We start from the raw sequence: 22,414 nt of genomic DNA on the forward strand, positions 1-22,414 counted from the left end.
CATGATTTTACCTGTCAGCGAGATTGAGGAGTTGTGGTTAAGACCTGATGTCCCACGTGGCATGTAGTTCCTCCTATAGCGACTCAGTTGCTGGTCACAAGGAGCCTTCGCAAAGAGACTTACCAAATAACGATTCCAGCAAAGGGAAATGATATGGGATTCCTTTGGTTACAACGCCAAAGCATTACCGAAGCTTAAATCAAGTTCCCCAGAAAGTGGCACGCTCCGAAGACTTGCCAGCCACTTCGGAGTTGCCCCGCTGCTGCATTGTTTGTATTTGTGGGGGAAAGTGGACCATCATACTCCTGAAATCCGGGGTAACGGGGTGAATGAATGACATTCTTCACACGATAGCCAGACCGGTAATTGCTTGAGAGTCATTCCTTTATAAGAAGCCGTTGTCAAGGGATAAATTGACAACTACCTTGCCAAACTGTCCCAGCACGAAGAACCCATATCTAAGCAACAGCATCGTCAATTTGCTAGTTACAATACCCCCAGCATTCTGGTGTCGAACCGCTAGCAATGGGTAAGCACACAACTGCTTACAACAGGCTGGTCACTGTCGCGGTCGCCTTTGGCTCCCTGGTAAGTTGCCCTGACAGCTATTCACATCCAGCTGCATTATGCTCATTTTGTCCAGACATACGGCTACTGCTCTTCCGTCATTGGCAGCACAATCGGACAGCCAGGATGGTACAGTTTCTTCGACTTGCCCCAGCAGGGCGAGCCTGGTTACGGCACCAAGACGACTGAAGCTATCTCGACCGCAAATGGAATCTACAGCGCGGGCGGCGCCATTGGCACGCTTTTTGTTATGTGGGCTGCTACTGCGCTGGGTAGGAAGAGATCTATCCAGATTGGTGGAGCCTTTGCGTTGCTGGGAGGAGCATTGCAGGGCGGTGCAGCAAATCTGAGGTGAGTCTTGTCTATTTGCTCGCATGGCTGCTACAGCTCTGTATGGTGAGGTTCAGCAAACTGACTTGGTACTACAGCATGTTCCAAGCTGGCCGAATCTTGGCTGGCATCGGCATCGGAATCCTCGTCACGGTCTGCCCAATGTACATGGGAGAGCTCGCACCACACGACAAACGCGGATGGCTTGTAGGACACCACGCCATATTTCTTGTCTTTGGCTACATGCTCTCAGGCTGGCTCGGGTATGCCTGCTACTTTGCAACGGCCAGCATGCCAGGCTTCGCTTGGAGATTTCCGCTGTGCATGCAATGTCTAGCTCCCACTGTCCTTCTGGCAACGTCTTTCTGGATCCCGGAGTCTACACGATGGCTGCTGCAGAAGGGCCGGGTCGAAGAGGCATGGACCGTTGTTCGTAACTTGCGAAAGTCACCGGACGATCCAGATGATCTAGTCGCTCGAGAGGAGATCTACCAGATCAAGGAACAACTCGCTTTGGACTCCGCCAAGCTCAAGGCACTGGGTTGTGGACCTCTCAAGGCAGTCATCAAGAAGAAGAGCTACCGAAAACGGTTGGCAATAGGCTTCCTGACACAATGGGGCGCCGAGTTCGCCGGACCACTAATTATCGTAAGTTGATGCTTACTACTCTTCACTTGTTTCAAAGTCTAATACTGTCAGAACAACTACTCGGTCATTCTTTACACCAACCTCGGTCAAACTGGGTCTATGCCTCTGCTCCTTTCGGCCTTATGGCTTACAACCGCTGGCATCATCTACAATCCGCTCGGCGCCTGGCTTCACGACAGAATTAATTCACGTCGATGGATGTTTATGACCGGCTTGTTCGGCTGCTTGATTACCACGAGCGGACTTGCTGCCTGCATCTCCGAGTTTTCCGGGACTGCAAATAAGGCAGGTAATGCAGCAGGCGTCTTCTTTGTCTTTCTATACCTGGCGTTCCAAGGGTAAGTCCTCCGGCCTGACCTGCGAGCTTTTGTAGACTGACAGTATTTCCAGAACCTTTTGTGATACGACCATGTATATCTACGTTGCAGAGATCTTCCCAACCGAGATTCGCCCTATCGGCATGGGCTTTTCTCTGTTCGGCCAGTTCACGAGCACCATCATTCTGCTTCAAACAGCACCAATTGGGTTCGTGAACATCGGCTGGAAGTATTACCTGGTCATCATTATTTGGTGCATCTTCTTCATACCAATTGTGTACCTGTACTTTCCCGAGACTGCTAAGCTGTCACTTGAGGAGATCTCTGCCCGTTTTGGTGATGACGTTGCCGTTCATGTCAACGATGTTCCGGCCGAGCAGCGCAAAGAGCTTGACGAGTTTATTGGAAAGCTGGATATTACCCATATGGAGGATTCAGCAGCTAAAAGCAAGGCTATGATGTAGTGCTAGGACACAAGGAGCCCAGGATAGCGACAGAGCAATCTGACAGTTAAATAGCCGTTAACATAATTCACCTATCTATTACTTTATTATTTCTGTGTCATATTTGCAGTAAATGACTAATACCAGAGCGGTGACCAAGACTGACAGCTCCCCTTCGTCCTGCATGACTCAATGACCAGTTCCCTGGGACAAGATGAGATAATCTCGGCACTACATCACTGTTTCCTGGTGGATGTGAGGGCGTGGTCTCTTGTCAACCCCGCAGTGGCACGCTCCGGTTCAGTGGCCAGGCTAAGGTCGGTAAATGGCACCTGACCCCACGGGGTCGACTCCTTCTCCGCATCATGCTTCCCAAGCTACACTCTTCTGGTTTAGTGGATTCAATTCTAACTGTTGAAAGGGGAATACGTGCTCTGTAAAAGTGAAGAAAGTCCAGTTCGTTCCTTAAGCGGGAGACCTAAATTCTCTTTTTCATTATCCCTAGACTCTTCCAAATCTCCCATCATGGGCTCTATGATCACGACTAGCAAACCCTCAATACACCATCAAGATTATCATAGTCTGCCGGACCCAAAAAGAGTCTGGACCGGCAAGCCAGGGTCTAGAGAAGAAGGTCTCGGCCGTCTCGTACTGCTCACACCAGAAGTGGTAGCCAACGCGGCATCAACATGCATCAAGACAGGTCGCCGTACCTCTTTGAACTGGGAGCTGACCAAGCTGGACATTGCCAACTTCAATCGAGCTCCAGCCCAGCATCATATTGTCTCGCTTTTAAACGGCGCCGCATATGATGATGTTTATATCTTCAACCCTCAACAGTCGTCTCAATGGGACGGGCTCCGCCATTTTTCTGCCCCAGCTCCAACTCCCTCAGACCCAAACCGTCGCCTCTTCTATGGAGGAATGACGTCGGGTGAGATACAAGACAGAAACAATACTCGCATAGGCATTCAGCATTGGGCCAAAGAGGGCATTTGCGGCCGTGGTGTTCTGCTGGACTATGCTGAATACGCTCGACGTCATTCAATATCTTACACGACATTCTCAGACCATTCTATCCCGCTTCAAGTACTCCTTGACGTCGCAAAAGAACAAGGCGTCAAGTTCCTCCGCGGAGATATCCTGTTCGTTAGAATTGGAGTTGTTAAGGAGTGGGATCTACAGATGACGGCAGCTGACAAGCTGGCTTATGCGCAAAGCTCAAACCCGCAACATGCTGGAGTTGAAGGCACTGAAGAGATGTTGAAATGGATATGGAATGAAGGCTTTTCAGCTGTGGCAAGTGATGCTATTTCCTTTGAAGTGTACCCTCCGCAGCCGTCTTATAAGCGAGGAGAGAATGCTTCGGTCAAGGGTTTATTTATGCATGAATATCTGATTGCAGGATGGGGTATGCCAGTTGGCGAATTATTTGATCTTGAGGGTCTTAGCCACATTTGTCAAGAAGAGCAGAGATGGGAATTCTTTATAACATCGGCACCCCTGAACATGCCAGGAGGCGTCAGTACTCCTCCAAATTGTATAGCTATATTTTAACGCCTTAACTTTATACATACAGTAGTAGAACAACTCCACGCTTTATACTACAGTCCTTTTGTTTCCAATACCTGAAATACCTTGGTAAACTTATGAGCCAGTCCCCAGCATTGCAGCTTCTTCAATATCTCTTGTGCATCAGTGCTGATGGCAGGGACGCAACCGTCAGTACCAATATCTGGAACAGATCCAGAGCTAGCTGGTCCTCCAACCTCAATCCATTTAACAACGACTCTTCTGTGAGAAAGATTCTGATCATGGAGATCCAGCCTGACACTTTGGGTGACCTCCATTGGTGATGATCTAGTATGATCCCCATAAGCAGAGTAGGCAATGATGAAGATGTAACCCATAAAGACTCGCATAATCTCGCAAGGGGCAGACACCAGGTACTCATTAGCGATCGCGACGATTTGGGCTGCGTGCCAGCATAGTCTTCTTGCCGTTTTTGGGTCTCTGGCAAATGTCAATTTGAGCCGGTTGCGGGCTACCTTGATTCCGTCATGTACTCGAGGTTCCGTTGAGATGAGGCCCCGCACGATCGATAGGATGAGGTCGAGGACGCCATTCGCCGCGCACAAGTGCGAATAGTGGCAAAGAAGACTGGCTATACTGTATTTCTGTCAGTATATAGTGTCTATAAAGGACTCATTACTTACTTATAGCTGGTCAGATCGCTCGTCGATGATGGCGAAGATAGAGATTCAACCAAGTTATTCAAGCCCTTGAGCAGCGACCTCTTCGTGTCTTGGTGCGCAGCCACAATTGATCCAAGGCCGAGGTACTCTGGCATTGCGACAACCTCGATTTGCCAGAGATCCCAGAGTAACCGCCCGATTACCTGCGCACAGAGCCTCTTGGCCCAGGATCCTAAGGACGATGGTAGTTCTCTCCCAGCCAGTGCTTGCTTCAGCACTTTAGATAGATTTGGTCTTGAGTCACCCTGACCAAGACGAGACATCAGAGCAAACCAAGCTCGTGCCGAGGTGGCGTTCCACATGGACTCAGGACATGGCAATTCCGATGGCAGCTCGCTCAAGTCAACAATGCCTCGACGACTTGTGAGAGTGCAAAGACTGCAGTCATACTCGAATGCCGCCCAAGATGCCCTCCGTCCTGACTCCATTTTGATCCAGTTCTTCCAATCTTTTGTAAGAACATGGTCGTCCTCAGAACCACGAATGGCCTCGTGATCCTGACTCAGAGTGATCGAAGATCGGGGATTCAGCAGACCGACTCCCCGTAAACCACCGATCAAGAGGCCACGAGACCTGTCTGCATTCTGATATAGCTGTCGTTTTCCTGACCCGAGTGAATAAATCTGGTAAAGGCAGAGCGCATTAAGATATGAGACATCACTGTAGTTGGTAGCATCTGAGGCGCCCTTGGATAATCAGTTTTGCGTACAGCAGGTGAGGAGTGAAAACCAACCATCCAGTTAATCATTGTAGAGCAGATCTCACTCAGTGCTACTGAGAGCTCGTAATCTGACTGACTATCAGAGAGCAATGCACCAACAGAGGCCATGGCCGTGAGAACAATAGGCGGGCAAGCCGACATGGTCCAAGTAGGTTTGTGGATAATCGCCTGAATATCGTGGAACCGAGAAAAATAGGAGTCAACAAGACGCTGTAGACTGCAAAAAGCTTGGATAGAATGAGGGTCTCGTAAGGTTTCAAGCTGCGGAAGGGGATTCTCAGAGAGAATTTGGATGAAGCCTTTTACAAGTGTTGTCTGAACAGGCCGCGGTCGGTCTGTCGGGCAATAACCGTTGAGAATATCGCGAAGTGGAGGGAGCCGATAGCGATGAGGAGATTGCTTATGCGCCTGATCAAAAGGCCACGCAAGCGTGTTTTGTTCCACGTCTGGTAGCACTTCCTCTTGTGAATCCCGGCTCGACTCCCCACTGCTCGTTCTTTGTTGTACTCCATTGCCAGTGCCACTGCTACTAAGACCCTCTGACTCGGAGACTTGCTGGGCTGTACTGGAAAACCAGAACTCTGGTATATAGCTATTATAAAAAGTATCGACTTGGAAGCCTTGAGGACTATTGCCAATGTCGAAGTTCAACCAGTCAAACCCACCAGTCCGAAAGCTTGTCTGCCCTGGAAGGATGGAAGAGGGAGAAAGAGCAAAAGTATCTTCAAACACCGAATGAGCTGCATCTACTGGCAAGACATTGAAGGATTGTGGAATGTCCATAGTTGGAGAGATTGTCGGCTCATCATCTAGATCATAAAAAGGGCCAACCTGGCAAGCTTGATCTTGATCCGTGATGTCAGCACCGTGGATCTGATGGACTAGAGGGGCTGTTGATAGGGGAATATGCTCTGCTGGATCGTCTAATAAGAGGCCGTCAGGTCCTGTTTCATGTTGGAAGGATCGAGTTTCTTCATTCGTTTGAGAGGTCATCGATTCATCCTGCTGTTCTTGTATGTGATATGTGTTGGAAGGAAGAATTGACTGTCCTGTAGGAGAAGCGCCCTCATGCGGCCCCCAGTCATTCCTATCGTCTGTCGCAGGATACTCGCAATTATTCCCTGATCGGATGCAGCCATTGCAGGGTCTTTCGCGATTGCACTTCGCCTTCCGTTCAACACATCGAAAACACGACTTCTGACTTGATCGCCTGGTTTGTTCTTGTACCTGATGTCCATGACGCAGATGACGCAGCAGAACGTCGCGCCTACTGAATGTCTTTGAGCAATATGGGCAAGGTATATGTTGTCTGTGATTGGATGCAGAATGCGTGAGTTGATGCCGGTGGAGATGGCTGGGACGCGAAAACTTCAGAGTGCATTCCGGACATTGAAGGGCGCGCTTCAGAAGGGCATTAGCAGAGAGATACGGCAGAAGGATATTCACCTGAGGACATACAGTAGAGTTTGGCTCTGCCATTACAATTAAAGCAATAAACAACTGGGAGATTAGATACATACAAGGTAAAGAAAGATAATTGAACTGTTGAAGTTTAATTACCCAGCCTAGTACATATCTGGGGTAACGAGGTTTCGCGGGGTATCATCACGTGGCGATTGTTTAGCACCAGTACCCTTTCCAACTAGCTAGAATACACTAATGAAGCTCGCTAAGTTAGTAGCCTATATGTATCAATGAGGTCTTTTTACTGGTTGTTTCTATTTCTTCTAACATTAGTCAAGTCCCCGAGATACCAATGGCAATATCTCTCAGGCAACGTCGCTTTTGGTATCTATATCTATAGTATGTGCAGGCTCCAAACATCATGTTCTACAAATCTAGCTCAGATATTATGCGATCATTTCATGCCCTGGGACAGGTATTCCTTCGTGTTTGAGAAAGTCTCTGACTCCTGGTAAAACCATGGTTCGTCAGGCATCTCGTTTTCCTCCTTTGTAATAACAAGCCGACGGCCAGTATAGTCAAGACGGAGGCCGGGATAAATGAAGCTCTTCCACATATAAATCAATATGTTGGAGCTTTCAAGACTCTGGGCGATGTGAGGCCCAATGAGCTCTTGATGCTTCTGCGGCAGGACAGACCAATGCAGACCAGGGTATAAATGGTGCACGGTATGATAGCCATTGTTGAAGCACAAGTAATTGAGCGTTTTGCCAGTAAAGTTGCGCGCAAAATTGTACTTGGAGCTCATGTCGCAGCCGTCGTGCTGGAGGAAGTTCAATGAAAGGATGCAGTACTTTGCATAGAACTGGGGCAAGAGTGCGAACCAGATCCATCGACGCCAGTCCATCAAGATGAGCACGGCGGTAGTACCCCAGACGGCAATCTCTTCGCGGCGGCGCTGCCTCACAATAGGTCGGTTAAGACGGGCCTGGGCCTCAAAGTACAGCTTGTCATCCTTATTCCCTGACAGAACAACATGCCAGAAGAACAGTAGACCGTTCAGGAGGTTCCAGCTATATCGGACTTTAGTGGTGCGCACTGTTTATGCGGTCAGCAATGTCTTGTGTGGAGAAATTGAGGTATTTAATTTCCTGTCAGACGTTGGGGTCTGAATAGGAAGGAAGTAAGCTACTTACTGACATCTCTTGCTTGCTGAGGGTATTTGTGATGAGACAAATTGTGACCTGGGATGAAGACCGTAACAGCGCCGCCGTACTGAAGAGACAAGCAAATCTGGTAGAAGTTGTTCCAGTTCCTACTCCAAAAGACGGGCAAATGGATAGCATTATGCGTCGTCACAGCGCCCATAAAGGACAGCTGGAAGAGCGACAACCATAGTGTAAGCGAAACCCAGCCTCCCGCCAACGGCGATGAGAAATTGTGCCAAGTAACCACAAAGACGAGGAAAAAAAGGATCGTGGACACGATGCACCGGATATCCTCGTTATGTCTCATGCCAGACCGCACTGGCGATGGCGGCTGCTGGTGGGCGATTTTCTCAGCCATTATGCGGTGAAGGGAGCTGCGGTGGTTGTGCACAATGAGAATAGTAAGGGGCTGAGCGCACGAAAATTTTACACGTAATCAAACTTAGGATACTAGCGTCACGTGACTACCGGTAGTTCCGGGTAGGTCCTACTCTAGACGTAAGCATCGTACGACTTTTCTTATTAAACCTATTTATTCCTTTTATTTAATAACCAGTGCTTATTGGACTTGGTGTCAAGTTATTCCTCATAGTCATGCATCGAGGTTGCTCTTGTTCTTCTCTGTGGTGGACTAAGTATTAGTTGTTGATCTTATCAATCTTGAGCTCCACTTATTTAACGAGATCTACTAGAGACATTTAAACCAACCTGTCCTTTCCTGCTCGCCATGAAATTTGCAGTAGGCCTTTGTCTCAAAGCTTGTTTTATCCGATCTTAATGACCCGGTTAGCAACCGCACGATAACTCGGATGATCGGGTACCTTCAATTGAAGCATAAACACAAAGTACCCCCATGCCTGGTTGGTGCGCAAAACAGCAACCCAAGAGGATGCCAACAGTGGGACAATCACTCGCACCATTAGGCAGCTTGTCCGTGTTGCAGCAGAGACCATTGACACATGAACAATGGCAGGTAACGTCCGACATGCATTCGTTAACGACGGAAAATGGGTCATTTGAGCCCTATCTTGGGGAGGAACAGTCACCATTGTTCCACGTGAAGGTACAGTACTCAGGGTTCGCACTGGGCATTGACATTTATTACACAGTCTATGTGAACCACCGTGGTGATTGACATGAAAATGCAGAGCGGGAGGGTTAAATGCTATTGACGAGCATGTTGAGATTGGCTTGTGAATAAAGATACCCTGAGTAAAAGAAATGGTCGAGAAATGGAAGCTGGGCAGAAAAAGTCACCTTTGCTAAGATAGAGGGTTCATATAAGAGAGATGATGCTCCGTTGATGAGAAAAATAAGAGAAATGCTATTGGATATTTTAGAGAACTTGTAAGATTCAATAATGCTAAGTCAACAAGAGCTGCTGTCCGTCCTTGGAATTGACAGTTCAAATAACATTAATCATTATCTTGCTACAGCAATCTTATAGACACTGCCTGTATTGGGAAGCATAGAGAATTCCACTATTCGCATTATCGATTACATATTATAGTGCTCATGTTTACAAGGGACATAGGTTAACTACAATGACTGGTCTTACTGCAACTCAATCCCATCCATACTTAGATCATTGATCCGGAATTATCTATCAAGTTGACAATTTCTACAGCGAGCCAAGCGTCTCCGGGTTGCACGGGAAAAATCGCCTGACTTTTGCTGGATACACCGGAGCGCTCCGTGAGCACAGAGATGAGGTGAGAACATCCATTTACTCTGATTGGCTGCACCGTATTGGAGTACGTAATCGTCGGGATACGCGTATAACAAGGCTTGGCAGCTGATGGATATTGTCTACCAAATTACACAATCCGGCAAGGCCCGTATCGCTTGCCAAACAATTTGACACACATGAGCCAGTCTCTTATTTTAACTGTTACCGAATGTTCCACTTGAACGTCTTTAGTCCCGGTAAGAGCGTATACAGTCGCTTACTATATCCCGAAATGTCAGTAATGTTACGTTCAACAAGGTTAAATTGTCTTACCACTTCAATCCATCTCGCCATCCACTTCTCCACCGCCTGTTTTGCCTCGTCAACGAGCCCAAGTTCTGTTCTCGTTAGCAAGTGTGGATGATTGTATCGTCCGCATCAATTCGTACCTAGTAAAAGCTGGACTGCGCCACGGATACCCGAGTCTAAAGCCGAGGCAATCCAAGCGTGAGTATACGAGGTATGCTCGCCAACAAAGATCATCTACTCAAATCGTCAGAAAATGACTCGCCAAAATTGCTGCACTGCTTACCTTGTTGTATGTCTTGAAGTACTCGGGTATATAGAGTTGATGCTGTCCTGCAGTCGGGCTAGCCCAACTTCCCGATTCAAGAGGGTCAAGCGCCCAGCATCTTCTGTTATACTTTCCGGTATAAAGATCCCGAGTGAACTCTCCGTGAATCTCAACCATGGCATCAAGGACCATCTGGACGTGATCTTCCTCGGACATGCTTGCCAACCGAACTCCCATGTCACCACTGATGTAGCTTGCCAGAATGGTAGCAGGGCCTGTACCATTCAAGTTGTAGGATGGATAGCAGATACTGCCAATGCCCGGAATATCCGTAGTTGTACTGCAACCGCCGTAGATTGGGTTCTCATAGTGTTCCCAGAAGCGCTCAGAGAACTCAAGCGCAACCTTGCAAGCGGATCCATAGTTCAACTCCTTGATGGCGTTGGAGATCGTTGCGGGGAGCTTGGGAAGACGCCACCTTCGGACAACGGAGAAGGGCACTGCAATGACAGCGTAATCGAAAGTTGAGTTCTGGAATGTTGTGTTGTTGTACTCGTTACGCCATTGCAATGTGACCTTCTCGTCGGTCTCGCTATACCTGACACGCTCAATTTTGCGCTCCATTGTTGTAATGTTGTCGACAAGAGGATGGAACGACAAAGGAAGCCTGTTGAGACCGCCGTCGATGGTCTTGTAGCTGGCGGCTGAGAAATACATTCCCTCGTATAGCGAATCCCAAAAGCTAGAGGCAGACCAGCCGCCATTCATGTCAGTGCTGTTAAGGCTACCCTTCAAGTAGTTGACCATAAATGCATATTCCGACCATTGATCACCACCAAGGCCATTGAGACCAGTTTCGAGCCACTGCTTATGGGCTTTGAACATGTTCTTTGCCATAAGAGTGCTGAACTCCGAGCCAGGCATGAATGTATCAACCTTGGTCTGGAGGTCTTGGGTCATAGGGTCATTGACACTTGCAGGACTGAGTGATGCATTACCTGCAATTTCCTTTAGCGTTGGGGGTAGTCCACTTGGCAGTTTGAACTCGTTCTTGTACGAGAGGCCGTTTAGGCTACTCTGGATCCATGGAATGAAGTCAACACTGAGGTTCTTGTCGTGGTTGTTGAGCTTGTTCATCTCTTCTGCAAGTTGAAACACCAGCTGATGGTCCGTGATGTTCATTGTCTCGTTGGTCTCAGGACTCTTGTAAGTGGAGGGAAATCGCATGGGTCCCATCTCTTGATAAGAATAGTCAAAAGGTCCGCCGGTGAGATACTCGGTATGAACGCGGCCACCAAGCCGATTACCGCCTTCAATGATACTGATGTTGGTCATACCTGCTTGTGACAGAACCAGGTAGGTCATCAAGCCTGACATACCCGCACCAACAATGGCAATCTGCTTCTCTTTGGCAGCGTCGGCATCGAGTGCAGAGAGGCCGGTCTTGGAGAGATGCTCAACGCCGTCGAACCATGGTCCCAATGTATCAATACCATTATCGGCATTCATGAGGATTGCATCTGTCACAGCCTTGTTGTCAGCCTCCAACCGCACGGAAAGGACTATGACTCACCTGTTGCCCGCTTCTGAATATTCCGACGCCTGACACGATGAAGCCTTTGGGGCTCACTGCGTCCCACGAGAACATTATCTTCTGTCCATGCTGAAATGCAGCCGTTGTCGTGTGAATCATCTGGGATGATCCAGACTAATCGAGAGACACCTTTGTTTTCGGTGACGGCTATCGTGTAGTGGGACTCAGAACGAGACTTGCTGTTGCAAAGGCCATAAGTGAATGACAAAGGACCCTCTGACGCTTGATCAAATTTCACGTAGATATTTGTTAAGTGAGAAGTTAGGGACCCTCTGGTATGTAGTTGTACGGGTAGAGAAGAGGCTATGGCGCCCCCTAGCCCAAGGATAACACTTGCAATGGATTGTTTCATGGCAACAGGTAACAACAAAGGTTTAAAGCCAGCAATGCATATGGTTGGAAGAGGAGATGAAATTGTCAACTATATATTGCCTACATAGTCAATCAACCTACTCTTTCTTTCTGAGATTAGATAGGGAAACGTGAGCGTCGGCGACTACGAGTAACCGAAAAAGACGCATCGACTTATCTGCAACGAACTTTTGAGCGCCCTTTGCACCGTCGGCATCGCTAGTTCCCCGAGGCCATGATAGGATATTCAAAGGCATCGGCCAAGTCGAAAGGTCCATATAAATCACAGTTGCATAAACGCGAGGCATGTTGTAAGTGGTCAGAGACGTGCTGCAGCAAGATATGAGTTGCAGACGCGATGGTACATCCGAAGTCGGGGTTTAACGTTACTTCCGCTTATCAGCATTAAGCTAGTCATAGACGACAATTGAGGTTACGAAAGTATGCTTATCTTCAAACGGTGAGGAATTAATAAGAAGACAATGTTAAAGGGCGCGCCGACGACCCGAAAGATGGGTTAGTTGATGCATGGTCGCTTAGTGAAAATGGAGCAACCCCGCAGATAAACCACGATAGACTGGGATATAAATCTGCAGATCTCTACGTCAAAAGATAAGCTTCCGGTTAATACATCCCAATCTGTGCATACACAGAGATAAGAGATCTTTATCCATTAGAACATATATCCGGATAGCTAACATATGCTGTTATAGTTTGCTTGATGGGGGAGCGACAAGATATCTAGGGTCGACGAGTTTTGGGGCGCGACATAGATTTTTTAATTTTATGCTGGCATTCTTGAATCGATGATCAGTTTGAGATGTCCTGTCTAGGCTCCAGTCTGATCCATCCCCCATGGAAACAACCTGAACCCAAAGTTCGTCCTCCATATACCCAATACAACATCCAGTACTATCCGCATCGTCCTCTTCCAACTCCACGCCAGCCTCCCAAAGATCATATCTATCGTCATCATTTAGGGGTTTATTCAAATCCGCGATGACTTCTTTCATTCTTGTCAGCCAGTAGCCCCGGAGAAACTCTCCTATGGGGACATTTTGCCAATCAAAGGCGTCTCCAAATTCTTCGTCAAGGGCTTGAAGCTGATCGATCAACTCTCGGTCCTCATCTAATATTTCCTTCCATTCTTCTTCGCACCCTGAAATCTGTAGATTATAATAACATCCACTGAGACAGATCGGCAAGTGCCTTTCCCCCAAGGACATCATGGTGAAAATATGAACTGCACATTTCGCCATATATGATTCTTCAGAGCTGCATTTTGGAAGCTTCAACAGATCAATGGAAGGCACCACAAATTCGATATTCTCTGCCATGTTCTCAAAAAACTTCGTCGAGTCACTGCGATATTGATACCACAGCATTCTAGGTAAGATATGTGCCAAAGGTCGGGCAAACATTTCCGATGAGCACGGACATGGAATACTGCATTGAGCCTTGCTGTGACCTATCGCTGGTAGCAGTGTCTTTGAATCCTGTAGTTCAGATATAGAGACGTTTTGGGGTGAAAGGTCGAAGTGCTTGTATCGGTGTAAGGACACGAAGATCTGGTCCCCGATGCAAGCCGCAGCGCGGTGAAGCGTGGAAAGTCGGAAGGGCCCTAGACAGAGCTCTAGTTTTAGGTCGAACTAGACCAGCCATTCTAGATAATTTCTAGATACCTTTTCTGACCTCCCAAATGAATGGCCGGGCATGAGGTAATTGCCAGACAGAAGTGTTGGAACCCCACTTTCATCTTTAGGTGCTAAACCGTAGTCGAGTGCCAGTTCTGCAACCTGTAGGTGATGAGGGGAGCGGAAAAAGCTCTCGTGTTTAATGAAAAGATTGCCGCTGTAAGGCTTGGGGCTATTAGTAAGGTCCACCGGTAGCTGATACGGCGGTTCCTTAGCTTCCTGCAGTTCACTCCACAACAAGGGGGCAGTCTTGTCAGGTAAGAAGTTTGCGGTTATTCCATATTGACGCAGGGTTTCCTTGGGAAGGGTGCCAAGAGCAGCATTCCGTAATCGTTCACGTCTGTCCTTGAGATGCTTAAAGAACAATTTTCGGCCTTCAAAGAGCAACCAGCTAGGGTTTCAGGACGCCCTTGACCGACTGTGACACTGCAATCGGCTTCGAGTAGAAGCTGAACCGTAGCGTAGCAACTGCAGTTATCACAGTGAGTCCACTGGTCAGGAGCATTGCAGCAAATTTTGCTGTAGAAGAGAGCATAGTCCAGAGGTGAGAGAGGATAAATTAATGCTCTAGAGTTCGAGTCTATCAAGGGACGAACATCTTGCCGTTGTAAAAGTAGTCTCAGCCCATCAGGCCAGTTGGTGCACAAATGCAATATGTTACGGCCGTATAAATCTGTTTGCGAAATCTTTGAAATATCATCCTCTTCTTCCAGGATAGTTCGAAGTCTTTCATCATCTTTCTTTATAACAGCTAAAAAGAGCTCTGAGAATCCGATTTCTGTGTATAAACATTAGTGCTTTAAACAAGGGTGAAAAGCGGGTGTCAGTAATCCCACCTTCACATATTTCGGGATATTCGCATAAGACATTAAACTGCCTTACCCACGGTTCTTTATTTGAAACCAACAGACCTGCACCCAGGCGGTCATCGTGAGCAATTTCGGCATGGTAAAAGCTGGAATCACGGTTCATAATTAATCTATAAAGCCTCGGTACTATCCACAAGCACCGGTATGATTTAATCGATAGAGTTAACACGTTACTAATTCATGTTAGGTATGTCATGGAATCCGGTCTGGTTTGATTACAATTGATTGAAATTCGATGTGGTGATGGGAACACCGATATCAGCCAGGTAGGTCAGCATCTTGCAAATGGCGTTGATTGCCATATCGTTGGACTTTAATCTCGCATGGAAGTTGACGTAGTGCAAAACGGTCTACAAAGGCCGTTAGTTCAAGGTAATTAAAAGGAAACAGCAGCTAACCCACACTTAAGCATATATGAGCAATATTATTACCGTCTTCGTCGACATCAAAAGGTGATGCCGCTCCTGATCTGTAGATAAGTCTTAGCCTCTTAATCAAACTTTCCGCTATGTGGTCTAGATCAAGGTTGGATATCCCTGCATCCAACCCTAACCCCACCCCCAGCACTTCGGGGAGCAAAGGTCACGGGGTTCAGGTACACAAGAGCGGGAGGGGCTCAGCTTCCTGCCAGAGGTTGGGCATTTGGAAAGAATGACTTCGAAGTAAGTCCTTTGATCAAACCTGAGTTCGACGAAACATGAACAAGTATGAAAAACCGACATTACGCTCAAGCAACGCTTCAACTCAGCTTTGAGTAACTACAAGACGCCTCGCAAGTATGGAGCACGTGTCTAGTTGTTGTTGCCTGATCTGGGGTGCCGATGCTACGGTTCGCCTCGCCATGCCCGGGGCATAATGGCAACTGGTCCTCATTCGACGAATTTTTGGACACCGCTGTTACGTGAATTATGGGAAATGACATGACCAAAGGACTCGACTTTGAGATCTGGAATGAACCTGACGGATCTGGCTTTTAGCAGTCACCCCAGGCTTAGTATCCTGAGATGTGGGGACGTGCGTTCCCAAAAATCTGCGCTGCCTTTCCCGACATGCCTATAGTCGATCCCTCAAGCGCCAGTCAGCTGTCTACTTCCAACCGCTGGACAAAATAATTCTGTTAATTTATCAAGACAAATGGGAGTGTACCTGACTAATACACTTGGCACGAGGAGACAGATGGTGATAAGGTCACCAGAAATGTTTAAAACCTTGAGAATCTTATTGCTGAAGTAGGGCTATTTAGAAAACCCTGCATAATCAACGAGTATGCAGTCCCGAGCGAGCAAAGCCCAGCTACGGCGGCATGGTACATTTCCCGTCTTGAGTGACATGATATCATCGGTCTGCGAGGGCACTGTGATGAGGCAGCCGTCGCCAAACCTATAACTACTTCCGCAGCTTGTTCACCATCTTCTTCCAGAAGCCCTTGTTCCATTGCTGTTCTGTAGCAGTCTCGGCCTCCTGATACTCTCTACGCCCGGTGGCAATGTCCATGTCACTGGCCGTGACTCTCTTTGTACCCTTCCAGAACTTCCAAAGAATCGTGTTAATCGCAAAGATAGCTATACCGAGATACTTCAGGACGAACTGATCAGCCTTGAAATGCGGCATAAAGGCGTCGTACCCGCTGAAAAGCAGGATCATGCATGACATAAAGAGAGCATAATATGATCCCCAGGGCTGACCGAAAGCGGCGTAGGGGAGGTCTTCAAGAGAGATGCCTTGGGCCTTCAACGCCCGGCGGAATGAAATGTGAGAAACCAGAATCGCCATCCAATTAAGGACAGCGAATATGGTAACAAGGCTGACGAAGTATTGAAAGATGGTTCCGGCTGACTTGCTGATATTCAAGAAGCCCAAAATGATCGATAATGAAGACAAAGCTACAGCCCAAGCTGGGTTTCCATTCTTGAGCGTCTTAGCGAAGATCTTCGGCGCTTGCCCATCGCGAGCCAGACCATACAAAGAACGAGACGCACAGTAAATGTCTGCTCATCTCTGTCAGCTTGTCTTCATGTCAGATGGACTCTACAGGCTCACTTACCTGTGCATGCCGCACTGAGTGTGAAAACCAGCAGAGAGCCATTCACGATGTCAGGAAATACAGAAATGCCAGCAAGACGAATAGCAACAACAAACGGGGAGGCATCTAATCCAAGTTCAGTCATCTGACATATCGCAGCCATCAGAGATATCAACATACCTGCGCTCGTAGACTTCTTCGTAGCCCCGATTAGCATATCATTATCGCTGGGAACAGCCATCCCGAGGACAATAATGCCAAAGATGTAGAACACAGCAATCCTCCAGAATGTCTGCTTAATAGCTCTAGGAATATTTTTCCTTGGGTTTGGTGTCTCGCCGAAGGTCATCCCAACAACCTCTGTGCCAGTAAAAGCAAAGCATGCTTGACAGATACAAGCCCAAACGCCTAGGAACCTTCCGCGAGGCCCTTCCAAGATATACTCTTTGAACGCACCAGGGTCGCTCCAGTAGTGAAAGCCGCTTCTTCTATGGTTCGGACCACCGCCAAGCGCTATCACGAGACATGAGAGGATCAGCATGCTCATGATGAGAATCTTAGCGCAGCCAAGCCAGAATTCCGTCTCGCCGAGTTTGGACACGTGCAAAAACTGTTACGCAATAACTGTTAGGGGCGGTTGTTCTGATAGCTATGCTCCCAAGAGATCGTCAACATACATTGATGCAAACGATGACTGCCCCAAATACGCCAATCCAGATTCCAACGTTGAGGTCCGGTCTCCAGTATCGGATAATGAGACCGGCAGCTGTAAGATTCGTTGGCGTTGCAATTATGTACTTGAAGAAATAGTTCCATCCAGTCGCAAAGCTGTTCCCAAGACCTTGTAAGCACTGCGCCTTCGACTAGAACAAGGGTTACAAGTAATACTTACCCAAAAGCAGGGTCCACCATCCGACTCGCATACCCGCCAAATCCTTTATTCATAGGAAGAAAGGCCGCCATCTCTCCTAGGCCGGACATAATAAAAAAGACAGTGGCCCCAATTAACAGGTAGCCAATGAGGATGCTTCCAGGGCCTCCTCTTGATAGGGCGGTTCCCGAGCCGATAATGAGTCCAGTACCAATAGCACAAGCAATAGAGAACATGAAGACTTGTCGAGGCTTGAACTCACGCTTCAATTGATTCTGGTCGATGACTTCTCCCATATTGTTGGATAAGGTGTGCTCAAGGTCATCTTGACTGAACTTCTCGGCATCGTTCGGCGTTGCCATTTTGCAGATAACTCCGTGTCTGCGGGAGAATTGCAATTGAGTGGGTAAAAGGTGAAGAATGGCAAGTGTCTAAGCCCCAGAATATCTGGGCTGTCTTTTATTTATGCCCGCTGTACGAGACTCTTCTTGTCCAACTAAGATAAGAATAGGAGGTGAGAGCTCCGAAAGTTACCCAAAAATCTCTAGCAAGACGCTAATCATTCAGAGGTAAGGAGAAAATGGGCCAATTAATGATATTAGAGTTTATACCTTAGATAGTTAAGACAGGAATTGATTGGGATGTCCGAGATCCCTTCTTTGGTTTTGCCACAATTAACCAATAGAGTTCGGATCTCGGAAACATGAACCGGGGTTGATACAGGATATCAATTCGGCAATGAAACATATCCGACATTTGCATTCTCCAAACCCACCATCTGATCAGATGAGCCGAAGTCGGGTCATGGCAACTGCCCATTGATAAGTTTCGCTCATATTGACTGAGCAATTGAAATGTAATAAGATCCTACCCACCGGATGCAAATGCCGAATGGCTGTAAAAGTCGAATTCGTATTAGGGAGGGGAGTAGGAAAAGGTTTATAATACTCTGCGAATTTATTAACTGCTGTAATAGCTTATAATAGGGGCTTTAAGGCATTTCGGGTGAGTTACTAATAGTGGAAATTATAAAAGATATATTCCTCCCCTAATAATTCATTAAGAAGAAATAGCAAGACCGTGGCTACATGGTGATCTGCCCCTAATTCTGTCTACTATATACACTCCAGAGGCGCTATAAATTGCGGCAATACATCCCATGATGAAGTTAAATATTATTCCTTTGTGGAAACACATTAAACAGTTAATCGACTATTCACCTAGGATTTAAAGTCTTGAGAGAATTATAATTCTACTTAAAATTAAGAAAAAACGGCTCCTATCTATTCTGATACCAGCTGATTAAAATATGCATAGCCCTTAGTCAAGTTACCCATAAATGCACTAACGTGAAAGTTCACATACAGTGGCTTAAGAGATCTCCCCTTCTCAATATTAGCAGCCTTAAAGATCAACGCTTGAACATAACAACCCGGTATAATATAAAGATATTTAACTTCTATTTAGGATAATATAAGTGGTTGTTAGCATTGTTAAATGCAAGAATCATAATGCTTTACAGATACACCTAAGGCATCCATCCATATTATCCAAAATAGGCATTTATAACATTCCCCAAGCTTTCTGGTGTGTGATTCCTGAGCTCGAGTTAGATGATGATGGCCTATGTAATGATGCCCAAAGGTCAACCTCGCGAGACAAAGCTCACCTCGAACACTCTCTGCACCTTGTGCTGTTCGACTTTAAGTTGCTTTGCAGCTCAGTGTCCCCTTTTTATTACATACACGGAAGGTTTAAGTTTAACTTAATGTTAAATGAATATATATATATATATATTCTGGGGTAGCTTATTATCTGGCGACAAGGACTTAGGGTGAATTGTGAGCCAGTTTGTGAGTCCTTTAATGGTAGGTGTTCAGCCGTGATTCTCTTGCATAAGTGGTGAAAAATTGGCGGGGTACAAGTGACGGAAGCGTTCCTACTCTCTGGTCGTAATAAATTGGTAACGAGGTTTATTTATATCTCATCCATCTACATCGATCAGAGCGGTGCACTTGAATTCGACAACAATTTTCGGGCTAGGGAGCTCCTTAACCCCGATAGTTGTCCTTGCTGGGGCTGTGTCGACACGGGGCCAAAACTCATTCCATACAGCATTCATGCCACTGTAATTTTTGCCGATATCAACTAAAAAGATTGTAGCGTCGATTATATTTCCGAGGTTGCCACGGCCGGCAGTCGCGTTCTTGATGATTGCTTCGATGTTGCGAATGATTGTAAACGTTTGTTGCCGGACATCGAAGTTGAGGCTTCCATCCTCGTTGACTTTCACACCATCAAAAGTCCCGTCAGGAAGTCTGCTACTTGTGCCGGATATGTACAGGGTCCGGGTTTGGCCACCTGGGGCAAGCCTGGCATGAGGATAGTGAGCCAGACCTGCAGTCCCACCAGAAACAATGATTGGTTCACCGTTCAGAGACGACATGGTGGGCGACGTGGATAGGTATCAGCCTGTCAGAACTGCAAAAGATTGTGCCTGGTAATCTTGATCCAGACTGCGGAGGCGCGCATGCGAGTTGAAAAATTATGCCGTGCGTAGAGAGCCGTGGCCAGAAATATAGTAATCTGGGCTGATTATCTCGGTTCAAATACGCAAAGGATTGCAGGCGTTCAACCACTAACAATATCAAAAGGTCTGGTTCGGCTCTCGGCTACAATATCCGAAAGAGAATGCGTCAAGGGCTTTTCTCGGGCCGGGGCCTCGATAGTTCACCACCTTCTCTGGTAGTAACCCTGGGAAAACACCCCTAGTCTAGTGGCTCGCGCTCTTTCTAAAGTCAGCCTACCTTAAAACTTATTTCACCCTACCGCTTCGGGCCGGGCTTTTAGATAATAACACAAGTTGCTCGGGAGTTCGGGACTCGAGGAAATCCTGCTATACTATTACTGGAGCTCCGGATGTGAAGTAAATTTCGGCCAACGTATCTGCCCTTGAGATAATGGATGAATGCATTCCCGAGCCATAGAGGCTCCCTGCCACGCACACTATATTCCTTCTGTGGGCGGGTAACAATTGGTAGCATGTGTGACTAAAATTGTCTAGAAGAAATCCCAGCTCCTCCGAAGTCGGCCGGGACTCTGTGCCGCAATGATAAAATGGCGCTCTATTTCATAGTCTGCAAGTGCACTCACTCTCCTTGAATATCGTGGAAACCTGATTTAATTCGTCTCCTGGAACTTCTCCTCTAGACCGCTCCCACGGTTTGACACTTGCTTACGATCGTGCACGTACTCTCTGAAGCCTATCCACCCAACATGGCCCAGCTCGCAACATGCCCGCCGTTGACAAGAGAAGCTCTCGTCAATGCTCACAAGCTCATCGAGCTTAATGTTACACGAACTCCAGTAGTGACGAGCAAGACCTTGAACCGCATGGCGTCTACGCCGAGGCAGTCTGGTGGCGGGGTCCCCGCAAAGCCAGTCATCAGGCTTCACTTCAAGTGTGAGAACATGCAGCGAATGGGTGCCTTCAAGGCCCGTGGCGCATTCCACGCCATCAAGCGACTATTGCAGGAGCCTGGATGGGTCGAAAGCGGCGGTAAGGAAAAAGGAGTCGTAGGGTTTAGCTCAGGTAAATCCCACCAGCCGCGCTGAGAATGGCCTCCAGGGCATTTCGTCCTCTTAATTCCCGATAAAACCCCACCCACTTGGCTCACTTTTTCCTTCACTCTTTGCTTATGACGCTGACCTTCAGGGTAGGCAATCATGCCCAAGCCTTAGCCCTCGCGGCCACTGAGAACGGAATCAAATCCTACATCGTTATGCCCAGCTCCACTCGACCCAATAAAGTTGCAGCCACAAGGGGCTACGGTGCCGAAGTCGTCTTCTGCTCCACCTTCAACGAGCGAGAGGCCGTCGCTAATAAGGTCATCGAGGATACCGGGGCCCGGCTCGTGCCGCCTCATAATCACCCCGACATCATCCTCGGCCAGGGTACTGCCTGTCTCGAGTTCCAGGAACAGGTACCAAAGCTAGATGCTGTTATTTCGCCCTGCAGCGGCGGTGGCCTTTTATCAGGTACCGCTCTCAGCTGTGAGGGCACTAATATTCGTGTGTACGGTGCCGAGCCAGAGTTCGAGGGTGCTGATGATGGCCGTCGAGGGTATTACTCAGGCACAAGAATTGCTGAAGTTAATACATCGACCATCGCGGACGGGCTTGTTGGCGCTATTAGTTCCACGCCCTGGAGTATTATTTACGAGCGGAGGCTTGTAAGTGGCATGTATGCTGTCTCTGAGGATGAAATCCGTGAAGCCACAAGACTTATGCTGGAGAGGCTTAAGATCTGGGTCGAGCCAAGTGCTGCTGTGCCGCTGGCCGTTGTTTTATTTAATGAAGAGTTTAGATCACTGGTAGAGAACGAGGCTGGTGAGAATGGGTGGGATATTGGTATTATTGTTAGTGGAGGAAATATTAATATAGAAGGTCTAGCTAAGCTTTTTTCTTAACATTAAAATAAAATATTTTCTTAACATTAGTAGGGATAGGGCTGGCAGGATCGTGAATGTCTTTGTCAAATTCGAGCGTCGACCAGAAAATAACAAAGAAATTCTACTAAAAATCAACAACAATAGATAAGTATATAAAAAGTAGCCAGTACCGCAGTCCAAGGTAAAATTAAATGGCTATTCCCTACTATATTCCGTCATCGATCCTGTCTAAATTACAACCCTGTTAAAATGCTGCTTATGAAATAACGTTACATCCTTGTCTAAGGCCCACAGCAACGACCAATGGCAATGCGTTTAAACGCGTACGCTGCCCTTGTTAGTCTTTTAGAGCCAATACGATGAGGAATAAACGCGTACGCTGATTTCAATTTAATGTCCTAACCCGAGGGGAGACATGAAAGCAC

At 47.3% G+C, this 22,414-nt stretch overlaps 8 protein-coding genes across 8 annotated transcripts; 3 read left to right on the forward strand and 5 right to left on the reverse strand.

Moving 5' to 3' along the window:
- Positions 1-525: 525 nt before the first annotated feature.
- On the forward strand, positions 526-2,326 carry FOIG_15968 (uncharacterized protein; the record flags this gene model as incomplete). The annotated part of the gene is made up of 5 exons (XM_031217379.1): positions 526-588; positions 644-918; positions 996-1,545; positions 1,597-1,883; positions 1,936-2,326. 5 exons carry the CDS (start codon positions 526-528, stop codon positions 2,324-2,326), a joined length of 1,566 nt encoding a protein of 521 aa, XP_031052850.1.
- A 504-nt stretch (positions 2,327-2,830) lies between these two features.
- On the forward strand, positions 2,831-3,862 carry FOIG_15969 (uncharacterized protein; the record flags this gene model as incomplete). The annotated part of the gene is made up of 1 exon (XM_031217380.1): positions 2,831-3,862. One exon carries the CDS (start codon positions 2,831-2,833, stop codon positions 3,860-3,862), a length of 1,032 nt encoding a protein of 343 aa, XP_031052851.1.
- Positions 3,863-3,909: 47 nt separating this feature from the next.
- Positions 3,910-6,795, reverse strand: FOIG_15970 (uncharacterized protein; the record flags this gene model as incomplete). The annotated part of the gene is made up of 4 exons (XM_031217381.1): positions 6,740-6,795; positions 5,294-6,682; positions 4,522-5,246; positions 3,910-4,474 (listed from the first exon to the last, which is right to left on the reverse strand). The coding sequence occupies exons 1-4, from the start codon at positions 6,758-6,760 to the stop codon at positions 3,910-3,912; spliced, it is 2,700 nt and encodes an 899-aa protein (XP_031052852.1). The 5' UTR covers positions 6,761-6,795.
- Positions 6,796-6,964: 169 nt separating this feature from the next.
- On the reverse strand, positions 6,965-8,274 carry FOIG_15971 (uncharacterized protein). The gene is made up of 2 exons (XM_031217382.1): positions 7,882-8,274; positions 6,965-7,783 (listed from the first exon to the last, which is right to left on the reverse strand). Exons 1-2 carry the CDS (start codon positions 8,249-8,251, stop codon positions 7,140-7,142), a joined length of 1,014 nt encoding a protein of 337 aa, XP_031052853.1. The 5' UTR covers positions 8,252-8,274; the 3' UTR covers positions 6,965-7,139.
- A 1,565-nt stretch (positions 8,275-9,839) lies between these two features.
- FOIG_15972 (L-amino-acid oxidase) lies at positions 9,840-12,082 on the reverse strand (the record flags this gene model as incomplete). The annotated part of the gene is made up of 5 exons (XM_031217383.1): positions 9,840-9,842; positions 9,896-9,960; positions 10,012-10,105; positions 10,155-11,656; positions 11,710-12,082. 5 exons carry the CDS (start codon positions 12,080-12,082, stop codon positions 9,840-9,842), a joined length of 2,037 nt encoding a protein of 678 aa, XP_031052854.1.
- Positions 12,083-16,030: 3,948 nt separating this feature from the next.
- On the reverse strand, positions 16,031-17,900 carry FOIG_15973 (uncharacterized protein; the record flags this gene model as incomplete). The annotated part of the gene is made up of 5 exons (XM_031217384.1): positions 16,031-16,632; positions 16,689-16,793; positions 16,848-17,277; positions 17,345-17,495; positions 17,560-17,900. The coding sequence occupies 5 exons, from the start codon at positions 17,898-17,900 to the stop codon at positions 16,031-16,033; spliced, it is 1,629 nt and encodes a 542-aa protein (XP_031052855.1).
- Positions 17,901-19,522: 1,622 nt separating this feature from the next.
- FOIG_15974 (uncharacterized protein) lies at positions 19,523-19,984 on the reverse strand (the record flags this gene model as incomplete). The annotated part of the gene is made up of 1 exon (XM_031217385.1): positions 19,523-19,984. The coding sequence occupies one exon, from the start codon at positions 19,982-19,984 to the stop codon at positions 19,523-19,525; it is 462 nt and encodes a 153-aa protein (XP_031052856.1).
- An 830-nt stretch (positions 19,985-20,814) lies between these two features.
- On the forward strand, positions 20,815-22,007 carry FOIG_15975 (uncharacterized protein; the record flags this gene model as incomplete). The annotated part of the gene is made up of 2 exons (XM_031217386.1): positions 20,815-21,130; positions 21,259-22,007. The coding sequence occupies 2 exons, from the start codon at positions 20,815-20,817 to the stop codon at positions 22,005-22,007; spliced, it is 1,065 nt and encodes a 354-aa protein (XP_031052857.1).
- Between the last annotated feature and the right edge of the window lie 407 nt (positions 22,008-22,414).

Source organism: Fusarium odoratissimum, assembly GCF_000260195.1.
Source record: "Fusarium odoratissimum NRRL 54006 unplaced genomic scaffold supercont1.63, whole genome shotgun sequence".
Taxonomy (NCBI): Eukaryota; Fungi; Ascomycota; class Sordariomycetes; order Hypocreales; family Nectriaceae; genus Fusarium; species Fusarium odoratissimum.